The following is a 13,858-nucleotide window of genomic DNA, read 5'->3' on the forward strand; positions in this document are numbered from 1 at the left end:
TTAAACAACAAGTTATTTGACACAAGATCGATAACTTTTATCTATATTATGATTCGTAAGAGATCAATCAGCTGATGCAGCCTTACAAACTATGATACAGATCGATAACTAACTTATATTATGGCTCATAAAAGATCAATCAACTAATACAGCTTTACTAGCACAATACAAGTCGTGACGGTACTCATAAACAAGTTGGAGGTCAATCAGTTGATGCAGCTCTGTTTGCTGAAGAACTTACCGAGATCTACAGTACTCCTACTCCTAATACGATGGCGAAAGTCAGAAAGATTGTATTGATTGATTGTTTGTCCTTTTGTACAATAATCAGGATCTAATATTTATACCGGAACCTAAATATGAATCATACTCAAATACGACTCATTATAATTCTTGGAATAAAAAGAAAACTTCCTAACTTAATAATAACTTGGACCCTAATTTTTCTTATTTGTAGAGTCCGACATATTTTCCTAGCGCTATTCAAGAATAGCCCATTGACGCCGTCTGTTGACGTTATCTATAAAATAGTCGATTCTAACATCACATCCAAATCAGCTGATACCGATTCACATTTAATCGATTTAATTCTGGAAGTTTCGAGTTGCCACGTTCTTCTTAAATTTTGGTGTAAACACTAGCTTATGAAATATATAAAGAAGTAGATTAAGTAAAGGATAGTCCTGATGCAACACAAACACTTCATACTTGGATTACATCCGCTTGACCTCGGAAAGTCAAACAAAAGATTATTCTCCCAGCACACACGCTGGACTTTCACATTCAGCTATACCACAAAAGGCTTAAATAAAAGAGTCAGTCCTGCTGCAGTACTCGTCGAAGAACCAACTATATTCAGCCTGTTCGGGAGGCCGTATCGTATCGTGGATTATTTACTACTGGCTGGTTTGGTGTGAGAGAAAAACACTGTTCCCGGCTGGAAATTTACGATCGTTTACGAGCAAGCGAACAGGCTGATTGGTGGCAGCTGCATCCACCACTGGCTCTGTAACTTCTTCAAACATTTCAGGCTCTATAACTGCATCAACAACTTCTTCACACATTTCACTCTGCTTATTACCTTCCAAATTCACTTGATTCTTAATGTTCATGTTTGGAGAGCCAATGTCTGCTCTCACAGTTGCAGGTGCTCGACTCCCCCTAGGAAGCCCAATTGGTTCTTCAGCTCGGATTTCTGCAACTTCATTCTTCTTCAGAACAAAAACAGGCACCTTTGGGAGGAAGCAAAGCATTGACCTTAACTAAGTCAGGAATTTTGGCACCATGTCTCAAATAAACCTTGACCACTACTCTAGCCAAGTTCTCAGTGTCATGCCAGTCTTACCATAATCCCAAACGTGGAGACAGCTCTTGCTATGAGGGCATCGTTCCACAGATCCTCTGGAAAAGCAACTAGCATCACACACGCTTCACGATTCAAATCAAAACTTCTAGCATTCAGTACTTCATCATGCTTGTACACGGACAAGCTGTATCTGCCGAAGGGGAAAACGGATCCTAGGAACCTTTCACGCTCCAAAGGGCTACTGAATCGAACATATGCATCCCCTACAGCACATGGCTGGGTTTCGGTTACACGCACCTGATGCACCTCGCTAAAGAACTTGCGCAACTGATTGGACAGAGAACCGAAATCATCCTTCTCCACTGGGGGCTCCAGCTTCACAATCGCCACGTCTTCATTCGCCAAGTTGTAGGAATCTGCCACGAAAACTTCATGACGCAGGGGCGGACGGAGCGACGGATCCTCAAGCTCGAACCCTAGAGGCACATGACGGCGTGGATCAACGGCGAGGTTTGCCATTAGAGCAGTGATAGTGGTCGACCCTGGGGTTTACTGTGCCGCGCACGGAGTGCGGCGGTTGGGGAATGAAGCGCTACGAACGGAAGAAGGCAGCGGACCAGTCCGTCCAGAAATAGGCAGACAGGATCCCTAACGCTTCGGCTTCCACTGCTAGGTTGGGCATGGGCCATACATTTTTGGCAAGCCGGCCCGATTATGTTTCTTTTTCCTGCACATTTTGTCTTCTTAGTACTGCGGATTATGTTCTTTTCTCCTACACTAGTACATGCCTGGAATTATAGTCGATTCTTCTCTTTAGGAAATTTGTAGTATGGATAATGGTCCTGTTCGTTTCTCTTGTAATCTATCTTTTTTAATTTATTTTTTTAGTTGAAATTATGTTTTTTTTCTCACAACAAATCGGTGGGAACCGTGTTTCGGCTTTTAGCGAAGCCAACGGAGCCGTGTCAACCGATAGAATTGCACTTTTGGCCATACTCTTCCTACTGTGTAGTATGGTGCTGCTCCTGTTGATATCTTCTCTGCGTGAGCTTCTGGGTATGGGCCATAGGGATTACTGGGGCCACGCTGCCGGTTAACAAGTGCACTGTTGGTGACCCTGTTGGCACCTGTTCGAGATTCTGCAACAGGACACCTTGTGAAGTTCTTGGGTATAAGACCCCAAACAACAACAATATGTCTTCTGAACGAGTTCGAGGGCGGGCGCCGGGTATACCACGAGATTCATTCCCGTTCGCTCTCCGCATCCACCACTGGCTCTGCGCGGCTTCAAGCTGACAAGCCTGTGTGAAGGGAAGCAGGCTTTAGGAGGTAAGTACACTGTATATCCACACGCTGTACTAATTAGCCCTTCGAAATGTGATTCTAGAAGTGAAATGAGCGTTCCTATAACCAACTCCCTAAAATGCATATGTTATATGAAACCTTTGCATCGTACAGAAGAATAAAATGCATATGTTATATGAAACCTTTGTAAATATTCTAGTTTATTTTCTCAAGTTCTTCATTAACACAAAATCAAAAGCAAAGGTTTCATATAACATATGCATTTCATTAACACCTAAAATGCATTTTGTATGAAACTCTTGAAGTGCCCACTGGAAATTCTTCATAGCCTTTATCTGGACCTTGTTGAAGGCGGTCTGAGTAGAGGAGGTTTCATGATTAAAGAACTCCCTAAGCATGACAGAGGCACGCTAGGTAACAAGCTCTCGATAATATTCAATTTTGCTACATCGCTGACACCTAGTGGATGGATCTGCCTGGAGGTATCAGGGGAACAGAAGCAAGGTTCTGAAGCTGTAACAAGTGTTCTGATTGCACTGGTTTAAAGCTTGAGAACAGAGTATACCATCTTCCATTCAGACTACAGCTATGCAGTTATTTCTGAGAAGAGGCCACTGTATGATGAAATGGAAAAATCAGTAGAAGAATTCAGCAAAACTTATCTGGAGATAGATGGTGCTGTGGAAGATTGCTACAATGCACTCTATTGGTGCTATGGAGCATTGTCACTTTGGCTGAATAGCTTAAACATGGCTACCAAAGTCTCGACCATGGAAGCTGTCAGTAGCATTTAATGAATGGCTAAATGGATATGCAGGCTCAATGACCAAAACTAAGTCTGAAGCAAGCACATAGGTTGCAAAGATCATGGCCAGTGATGCAGCGCCTGCCTCTCTATGCTGCCTGAAGAATACAGCACCGATGCCTATGGTATGTAAATAACGGATCGATGATTTTGGTTTTCTTCTGTTTGCACTTACACATTATGATTGGACCAACACTAAATCTGGTAATCTAGTTTTGCAATTGCAGAGTGTTGACTGGCAGGCATCATACCATGTGCTACAGCTCTTGTTTGACACGTGTAAAAAAGATGCATGCTGATGCATCAGTGATTGATATTATTCAGCTGAATGAAGCATCTTACCAGGCATGCATTCATGTATCATTTGAACCCAACCAATTCATAGGTGAAGCTGCACCTAATTCTACAGCTGCAAAGGCCAAGCTACTGTACACGGTACTTAGACACATTGACGTCGTGCTAGGGTTCCACATCATTGATGTAAATCACAGTGCTAGGCAGCATATCAACCAGACAGAAAGGTTTGATGGAAAAATGGAAGTCATTTGGCAATGTGGCAGGCAGCTAGAAGAACTAGGAAGGTCTTGCCAGGCTGATTTCAACAACAAACGGTCATTTGTCATACCAAGAGACTCACCAAATGCAAGTGAGAAGTTGGTACTGCACACACTAAACACTTGTGCAAATCGTCTGGAAAAAGCCATGTCTAAACTCCAATTTGGAATGATCAATTTCATCAAACTGAAGGTACAATTTATACAATGGTACATGGCACACTAATGCTACTTTAGTTGTCAGCGTTCAAATTCATGTTTAAATTTGTACCATCTAACCTGGAAGGGTCCAAATGCATTGCGGATTCTATTTGTTAATTGTATGCCATATTTGTGTTTAAATGTTTCTTCCACTTTACAGGTTGACAGGGCCATGCTGGAGCTTTGGGTGGAGAGGACCAACTGAAACATCCAGGATATATATATTTATCTATCTGTACCATCCTGTCCTTTTAATTATGTACTCTCAACAATGTAATTCTATGGCTTGTTGGAACGGTGTAATATATGGCCATGTATTCTTAGTTATGAAAACTGTGTTGGTAATAGTGTTTTTATTTTATTTTCTACTACTTCTTTAAGCCCGCCTAGATAGCCAGGCACGGTTGATTCTGAACTCACCTTCACTGAGGCCACTCCGGCGCCTAGTTCACACAGTTCATTTTGAACCTAGACTAACCAACACAAATTTCCTTTCCAACATCGCCTTCTGCCTTCTAACCGCGATGATTTAGTATATGGTTCTACGAATTTCCAACATGGCAGTTGTTGATGGAAATCACTCTAAATTCCGGTCTTCTATAACGCTGCACATATTCAGCATTTGTGTGCCTCACGATGAAAAGTGTGTTGTCTGTAGTCTTCGGAACACCATAGTTGTGTGTCTTGTCCATTTCATCACTGAACATTTCATATACCTTCCTAGTATAAATCTGCATTGCATGTTTCTCCACATCCCATATTCTCTTATTGACCCTGACATCCTAGAAACCATTTGAAACAAAAGTAACATTAGTATGCAAAAAACACAGTGACACTTCAATGAAGTGCACTCTGTTAGCAAAGTATCGCACGAGATTACCTGCTTAGTTTCATGCTCAGCTCTCTCTTCTTCAGCATACCTCTGATACAGTAGCTTGTTTAGGTTTGAAACAAACCTGTTCATTGAACTATTTCGTGGCACCACAGTCTTCAGCATATATGGTTGGCACTCTCTGATCTTTGTGTACAAGTCATTCTTGCACAAAATGTTCCCCTGTTGTAGCACTTTGCCCATTTCTCCCTCTTGTCATATGCTCTAACCATGTAGTGGTGTGATTGTAAGCTGTACTTTTCCAATAATGTGTTCCATGAATGGGTGAACTCATCAACAGTAAGCATTTCTGTGATTACTCAGTGGAATTCATCCTTGAAGCCACAGTTCTTTCTGAACACAGGTCCAAGTTCTATTCTTGCATCCCGAAACACATGCCACCTGCACCATAAGTGTGTAGTGCCTGGCATTACAACCTTCAATGCTATTTCCATGGCTTTGCATTGGTCTGAAAAAGAAAAAAAAAATTAGGCAGTGGTCAACCTATTACCATAATGCATGTGTGTCTCGCAAAATATTACCTGTTAGTATAGTTTGTGGGTGCACACCACCCATTAATGTTAAGAATTCCTTGAACACCCATTCGAAGCTATCTGCTGTTTCATCCCTCATCAGGACACCAGCGAAAATACTTTGGAAATGATTGTTGACACCGACAAAGAGCCCAAATGGCATCTTGTATAGGTTTGTGCAATAAGTTGTGTCAAATGTCACAACATCTCCAAAACAACAATAGTTGCTTCTGCTTCTACCAGTTGCCCACATCAGCGTCTTGATTTGGTCCTTCCAATCAAGCTCCACACAAAACTGAAACCCTGGATCCTCAGAACGCATCTGCCTGAACAGTTCTAAAGTCTTTTTTATATCATCTCTTTGCTCCCTTGCAATTTGCGCACATATGGTTTTCAGTGATCACCTAGTGAACGGTATATTGTCCATACTACCAAACATACTGCCCATTATGCAATGTACCTTGTTGAGTGAAATATTGTTTTCTCGTAAATTCTTTATCATGTCCCTTGTTCCTTGATCTATGACCCCGTGAGACTTCCATTCCTTTTTCTCTTCATCTGTTGCTGATAATTCATGGTTGTGTTCTTTTATGAAGGATGATATAAATCAGCCATCATCCTCAGTTCGGTGCAACCTAATCATTGCCTTGCAGTGGCATCTTTTTGTCTTTGTTTTTGTTCGCTTGTCATAACCCTGCATATGGAAAGAACATGTATATAAAGCTTAGTAATATTCAGATCCTATGATAAGAACCTAAAATGTCCTATAAGTTTAAGACAGAAGAATAATTGCACGTGTTAAGTAATTACCTGCCTTTTAAGACAGAAGAATAATTGCACGTGTTAAGTAATTACCTGCCTCTGGCACACCACATCCCTCACTGTTATGTATCCATCTTTGTTGCCATCTACATTTCCTCTACGAATACCAAAGCCTACTTCCCATGAGTACAGGTTATAAAACTCAATAGCTTCTGCTTCTGAATCGAATTCTAAACCAACACGCGGTTCAAATATGTGCCCTTCCTTTTTGTCACAAAATTGCCTCATTGCTCTCTCTACTGCTCCCAATCCGCTTGGCATCCTGAAATGCTTTATGTTTGGAGCAATTTTATCTCTTCTCCTGAAATAGCAGTCAATCAATGTTATGTACATGTAACATCAATAACAGAAAAAATATTTTTTAAGCAAACAGAAAGAAGTATTGGTAATAACCTTTTCTTCCATCCTTCTTTGTTTTGTGTCAGTGTCGTTTCCAGATAACCATTTTGCACATCTGCATTAGTTGCATTGCCACTAGAGTCTTTTGTCTTTACAAGCTCACCAGTAGAATAGAATCTGTCCCAGTCAACACTGTCCAATTCTTTCTCATTTGGAAAAAATGTTGCAGCCTCCTCTGGTTCAATGACATTGCCAGCATAATTAGTTGTTTCTTTAAACTCTTCATTGTCTGTTTCCTCATTGTCAGCATCACTGCCTGCATTAGTAGTTGTCTGTTCCATCTCATTATCTGTTTCATCGTTGTCAGCATCATTGCCTGCATAACTAGTTTCATCACTTGAGTTTTCATGCACAATGTCCTCCTCAGTCTCCACATAATCCTGTTGTAAGGATATTTCTGTTTTCCCAACTTGACAGCTTGCATTGCAGTACTCAACATTTCTTTCATCTGCATAACTAATTGTCTCCACATAGGATAGACCTTGTCCTAGGTGACCATCTTGATTACTGACTAGGCATAATGCACCACTGGTGAAACCAAGCAGTAACTCTTGCAGGCTTGTATAATGCCCAGTACCTCCAGAACAAGACATTTCCTATTAGTTCTTCGGGCTAACAATATTTTTCTTTTGCATGTCAGGTTTAATCAAAATCTCCATAGTGTATATTTGCTTGACAGTAGCAGTTTTTTTCTAGGCTTACTTGAAAATGTTGATTATTTTTGTACATCCATTTAGAATGCTCCTTGCTAAAGCTAACATTTTTATCATGAAACAATCCAATGTGAACTCTCTAAACGACTACCAAGATCTCTACTATCACACAAAGCTAATCCTTTACAGATCTGAATTAATAATAAGAAATAGATTCATATCTAAAAAGATGGGCGTAATAAAATTTATACCTTCTAGCAAGCTATTTCCTACTGGAATCGACATTCCAATGTTGTGTGCATCTAGCGTGGCGCTGCATCCAAGTAGACAAGGCATCTCAACCTGTATTTAAGATGGTATTTATAGAATCGGAAAGAAGTTCTGCAACCAAAGTATTCCAAATAAACATTACTCAAGTGGACACTTACAATGTTTCCCAACTCGGCCACTGTAGCCCTCGACCCTCCGGCGCCGTTTCTACTATGCTCCGCCATGGAACGGACCGCGACCTCCTCCAGTTCGGTGGCCCTATGGGCGTCGCTGATCTGCTTGTGTGCAGTCTTCTCCGCTGCAGCGGCTAGCCACAGAGGAGGCGGCGGCGAAGCTTGCGCCTGCAGTGGACCTCCATCCACTTCGATTTCAGTGGCCATCTTCACTCCCTCCGCACCCATTTCCAGACTCTCGAGCTCGCAAGTGTCGATTGTGACTGGAATCGGGGATCTGCAAATGTTCTTTGCAGCTGTAGCTTCCTCTCCTCTTCTAGCTTCCGCTCCTCTTTTCTCCACACTCGTGTTCTTTTGAAAGGAGGAATGGGCGGCGACAGGGACTTAACCTTTCCCCTTACCGCTCTGTGTGCTGCACTGGATGCACATTTCCCATTCTGCCTTTGAATGCTAAATCGGATCGTTTTGTAAGCTGATTGCCAAACGAGTGCGAATCTTGACGCAGGGACACTTTAAAGGCCAAGATAGACCTGCCGGCCACAGATACAAACGGGAAATCCACTCTCGTCTGTGACCTGATGCATGATTGGCAGAAGAGCCCCTGCCCACCAACCAGCGCCCTGTTCGTTTGAGCTTGTTTGGCTTATAAGTCATAGCTGAAAGTACTATTGGCTGATTTGATGTGAGAGAAAAATACTGTTCGTTGGCTGATAAGTCATGACTTATAAACCGAATATGACCAAGCGAACAGGCTGCAGGTTCTGAGCAAAGAGCTATGACACTATGTCCTTGATATTGGTTGCATTGGCCTTGTTAAGTAGTCCATTAATGTTCTTCTCGAGAGCATCCCAGCTGTGTCGCTGGTCCATTGGGCATGCACAGTCATCCCGACGCCTCGAGCTCCCAACACGGCGGCAGCGGGCGTCAGGGCACAATTCCCGCTCCGAGCGGGAGCTCCGGCGGCAACGCTTACTGAACCAGTTGTCGCTCTGATCATCCGAAACCCAGCCCACATCGGTAGGCGACCATCCTCCCTCTCGTTGTCGGAAACCCTAGAACGTCTTCTTTTCCTACGGTCGCCATCCTCTCCCCCATCGGAAGCCATAGAGCGTCGGGGAGGGTGGACGTCGGCATATCCGCTGGGCATCGAGTATCTGTTATCCTTCGGGGGACTGGGTCCAATGTTTTCAGATCGGACGACTAATCGCGATTAATCGCGATTAGTCGTCCTTATCGTAACCAGGTGCTCGATAAGGGCTCTCGATTAGTTTAGACCGATTAGAAAACTTATCGTCCAATAAGTTGCGACTAATCACGATTAGTCGTCCGATCAGACTAGCCGGACGACTAGTTCGGGGGGGAGAATTTGGCCCAGCTAAAGAATTCGGCCCACCTTTAGCTGGCCCATTAGGGTAAGAAGAAGAGGAGTGACTGAGTGACTGAGTGACGGCACATTTCCAGCTCCCGCTGCTCTCTGCCTCTCTCTCGCAGCCGCCGGCGGCCTGCCTCTGGATCTCCCTCGCCGGCGTCCGCAGCTCCGGCCGCGCCCCTCGCTGGTGTCCACAGCTCCGCCCGCACGTCCGTCCGCAGCAGCTCGCCCGTCCGTCCGTCCGTCCGTAGCTCCGTCCGAGCAGCAGCTCCGTCTGTCCGTCCGCAGCAACTCCACCCACAGCAGCTCCGTCCGAGCAGCTCCGCCCGCAGCTGCTCCGTCTGTTCGTCCGTCCGCAGCAGCTCCGCCCGCAGCAGCTCCGTTCGTCCGTCCGCAGCAGCTCCGCCCGTCCGTCCGTCCGAGCAGCTCCGCCCGCAGCAGCTCCGTCCGTCCGTCCGCAGCAGCTCCGCCCGCGCCTCCATCTTCGCTCGCTCCTGTCTCCTCCCCTGCTGGGACCCAGTAGCTCCGCCCGCCTCTGAGGCTCCTTCCTCGACGCCTGGAGGGCGGACACGGGAGGCCTCAAGCATCAAGATGAGCCACCAGTCCCACCACTCTGCCTCCTCTGAAGGTTATTGTCTCTGTCTGCTACTCCGCTGCTGTGTATTGCATGTTGCCACCAATTTGTGACACATTTGTGTGGCTGTGCCGCTCTACAGAGGATGCTCGACGGCGTGCAGTTGTTGAGGTAATTCTACCTGAGAATGAAGCTATCTCAGGAGGGGCTGCCTCAGCGTCGTCAGCTGCTCCAACTGAAGCATCTCTGATAGCTCAAGCGTTAGCTAAATTGCCGCCAGATCTTGCCGCCATGGCTGAAGATAAGAAGAGGAAGGCAAAATCATCAGATCCTAGATGGAAATATGGGTTTTGGCCAGACATAGGGAAGAAAGAGTTCATCCAATGTATTTTCTGCAAAAAGGTTGTCCCTTCAGGCATTAAAAGGTTCAAGCAACACCTTGTTGGGGGCTATTTTGATGTAGTGAAATGTGGTGAAGCACCTGAACTAGTTAGGCGTGAGATGAATGGTTACTTGGTCACAAGGTCAAGGACTCAGGTGCAGGTACCTGCGGACACTGGGGTGGAGACAGAAACAGAAGAAGATGGAGGTGGTGCTTCTGCTGCTGCTGAAAATGATCCAAATGCTGGGACAAAGTCAAACCAAGTTCCAAGTTCTGGGACAAAATCAAAGCAAGCAAAAAAGATAGCTCAAGCATCAATCACGAACTTTGTGGTTTCTGCTCCACCAAAACCTCAAACACAGAAGCATTCCAAGTCAGTGAGTTCTTTGCTTTGCAAGAGTCCAGAAGAAGTGGTTGCAGAAAGGCACAAGTCCAAGATGTCACAGCCCACTCTTGAGTACTCCACAAAGAGCAAGGAAGCAAAGCAAATTGTAGATGACCATGTGGCTGATTTTTTTTATGAGAATGGAATACCATTGAATGCTATTAACTCAAGAAGCTGGGAGATTATGCTTGAGTCCATTGGGCAATATGGTCCTGGGTATCGCTCACCTTCATACCATGAGATTAGGAATCCACTACTTGATAGGGCAGTGAACAAGACAGAGGAGTTTAGAAAGAAGCATGAGGACGCTTGGAAGGAATATGGCTGCACAATCATGTCAGATGGATGGACTGACACTAGCCACCGTCATCTCATCAACTTTCTTGCGAATAGCCCAACTGGAACATTCTTCTTAGGTTCAGTTGACGCTTCAAGTGAGATAGCCAATGCTTCTATGTTAGCAGACTTGTTAGAGAAACAAATTGACAAGGTTGGGAAGGAGTATGTGGTGCAAATTGTCACAGATAATGGATCAAACTACAAGGCTGCTGGAAGAATTCTTATGGAGAGGATCCCAACTTTGTTTTGGACACCATGTGCTGCCCACTGTTTGGATTTGATGATGGAGGACATTGGGAAGATACCTGAGTTTAGCTCTTGCATTAATTCGGCTAAGAAGGTGTGTAGGTTTCTCTACAAGCATGGGAGAATTCTGGATCTTATGCGAGAAAAGATTGGTGGTGATCTTGTGAGGCCTGCTGTTACTCGCTTTGCTACTTCCTATCTCACATTAGCAAGCATGCATAAGAACAAACAGGGGCTGAGGAGTTTGTTTGTGAGTGAGGAATGGCATTCCAACAGCTTGTCAAAAAGTGCTGAAGGGCGGCAGGCTGAGAACACAATCCTTTCCATACCATTTTGGACAAAAGTGGAGTACTGTATAAAAGCAACACAACCCCTTCTCATTGCTATGAGGATAGCAGATGGTGATGAAACACCAGCAGCTCCTGAGATAATGGCAGCAATGGATGTTGCAAAGAAGACCATCAAGGAAACTTTGCGAGACAAATCATCATTACTGAATGATGTAATGGAATGCTATGACAAGAGATGGGAGAACCAGATGGAGCAAAAACTATATGGAGCAGCCCTCTTCTTGAATCCTGGAAAGTACTTTGCCATAAAGGAAAAGGATAGGAGACAAGCTACAAAGCTAAGATGCATGTTTAATGACATTATATGGAAGATGGTGCCTGATGAGAGTGAAGCGAGGAAAATAAGCAAGCAAGCTGATGATTATGACAGGGCTGAGGGTGAATGTTTCTCAAAGAGATTAGCAATAGTAGAGAGAAATAGCAAAAATCCTAGTAAGTAATGAGCAGTTCAGCAGTCAGCACTTTCTTTTAATTAAGCTATAATTCTCTATGTGATGAGCTACTGATTATATTATTGTTTTGCTTGTAATCTACAACTACAGTTCTATGGTGGGATGCTTTTGGTGGCCTTGCATTCGAGCTACAGAGTTTAGCAAAACGAATTGTAAGCCTCTGCTGTTCGGCGTCTGGTTGTGAGCGCAACTGGAGCGCTTTTGCTCATGTAAGTGCAATTTCTATGGCTGCAGGTGCATGCTAATGCATTCTTATATGCTGCAGCCATCTAATGAATTTGCTCCTATTTTCTATGGCTGTAGGTGCATACTAAAAAGAGGAACCGTTTGGAGCACATTAGGTTGAATAAGTTGGTATTTGTTAGCTACAACCGTAAGATGGCATTCAGGTTTCAGAAAATTCGTGAGCTCGGTTCTAAAGGCAAGAAATCCAACCCATTGCTGCTAGAAGAGTTTCAATGGGAAAATGAGTGGGTAGACATCAACTGTGACCCAGTTCATGCATCTAATGGCAGTGATATGCTTTGGACACATGTTGATGAAGCTGTTGGTGCAACCGACCAGCTTAGAGGCCGCAATTTGTCTAGGGCTGCTGCTGCTCGTGCGAGGAATACTGTCACCCGCACATATGGGAGGAATAACAAAAGGAAGTGTCCAAGTCCAAGGTCAGATGCACCAGCAACTGAAAAGCAGTGATCATGAAGAACAACCACAAGGTGCAAGTGCAACAGATGAAGAAATGGAGGACCAGGGAGGGGAGGAAGACTCAGGCGGACCTGCAACAAATGATGGAAATGAAGACTTCCATGTGGACGCAGATTTACTTCTCTAGATGGCTGAATTGCTGGTTCTATGGATCAGTGGACTGGATGTTGTGTACTGCTAGTTTACTTATGGCTGAATTGCTAGTTTACTTATGTTGTGTACTGCTGTGCACAGTGTGCACTGTGCTAAACTGCTGTTAGTTCCTATTTGTTACATTTGTGTACTTGGTTAAGTTGTTTTCCCATGCTCTACTGTCTACTACTCTTGTACATTTTCTTTAGTCTTTACAGTTTTGTTTTTCTGCTATTTTGCCTATTTAACTGATTATCTTCTTTCTTTGTAATTTCAGATTCAGAGTTTCAGAGTTCAGACATCAGCAAGCGGCAGCAAGCAGCTAGTTTTTCTTTGGTCAGAGCAGTTTCAGAGTTCAGACATCAGATTCAGCAAGCAGCAGCAAGCAACAGCTAGTTTTTCTTTGGTCAGCAGTCAGCACTCACCATGACACCATCAGGCATCAGCAAGCAGCAGTTACAGGTAAGTGGCCAAATCACCATGATAATGATTCATTGCAAACATGATTACATGCCAAACTGTGCTTGGTTGCTTGCCTCTAACATTTACCTATTTATTATGGCTATGTTTACATATATTTACATCATATATATAGTATATACATGGTCGATCAGGTCATCTAGGCACAAGGACGACTAAATGTCCGACTAGCCGATTAGACCGATTAGGACCGACTAATCGACCCTTATCGACGACTAATCACGATTAGTCGTCTGATCGGTGGTCATACGACTAGCCTCGATAATACGATCTGAAAACATTGACTGGGTCACGGCCGCGGCCGCGGTTCGGGTTGAGTGGCGAAGCCCTAGACCTGCGGCGGCGATTGACATCGGTCGGGGAAGCCACAGGTATGCGGCGGCAGTCAGCCTCGACACCGGATGAGCGGAAGGTGGACGCACGGCAAGGATACTCTTCGTCACCGTCGCAGTGACAGCAGTGGGGCGGAGAGGCGACCATAGACCTCACGCACGTTTGGCAATTCTTTCTCTAATAAAACAATGTGTGATTCTGTCAAGCGGGTCAAATAGT

At 44.3% G+C, this 13,858-nt stretch overlaps 2 protein-coding genes and 1 pseudogene across 3 annotated transcripts; 1 reads left to right on the top strand and 2 right to left on the bottom strand.

Moving 5' to 3' along the window:
* Positions 1-4,575: 4,575 nt before the first annotated feature.
* On the bottom strand, positions 4,576-8,275 carry LOC136546132 (uncharacterized). Of its 2 annotated transcripts, none has more exons than XM_066538108.1 (7): positions 7,878-8,275; positions 7,701-7,791; positions 6,791-7,373; positions 6,431-6,698; positions 5,585-6,269; positions 5,052-5,511; positions 4,576-4,953 (listed from the first exon to the last, which is right to left on the bottom strand). In XM_066538108.1, the coding sequence occupies exons 1-5, from the start codon at positions 8,118-8,120 to the stop codon at positions 6,183-6,185; spliced, it is 1,272 nt and encodes a 423-aa protein (XP_066394205.1). In that variant the 5' UTR covers positions 8,121-8,275; the 3' UTR covers positions 4,576-4,953; positions 5,052-5,511; positions 5,585-6,182. The 2 variants fall into 2 exon arrangements, with proteins under 2 accessions (XP_066394205.1, XP_066394206.1); XM_066538109.1 differs by having other exon boundaries at positions 6,386-6,698.
* Positions 4,714-5,897, bottom strand: LOC136544050 (protein FAR1-RELATED SEQUENCE 3-like). The gene is made up of 4 exons (XM_066536331.1): positions 5,585-5,897; positions 5,238-5,352; positions 5,052-5,127; positions 4,714-4,953 (listed from the first exon to the last, which is right to left on the bottom strand). Exons 1-4 carry the CDS (start codon positions 5,895-5,897, stop codon positions 4,714-4,716), a joined length of 744 nt encoding a protein of 247 aa, XP_066392428.1.
* A 1,653-nt stretch (positions 8,276-9,928) lies between the features above and the next one.
* On the top strand, positions 9,929-13,379 carry LOC136544051 (uncharacterized; annotated as a pseudogene).
* The last annotated feature ends 479 nt before the right edge of the window (positions 13,380-13,858 follow it).

This window comes from Miscanthus floridulus, chromosome 3 (genome assembly GCF_019320115.1).
Source record: "Miscanthus floridulus cultivar M001 chromosome 3, ASM1932011v1, whole genome shotgun sequence".
Lineage (NCBI taxonomy): Eukaryota > Viridiplantae > Streptophyta > Magnoliopsida > Poales > Poaceae > Miscanthus > Miscanthus floridulus.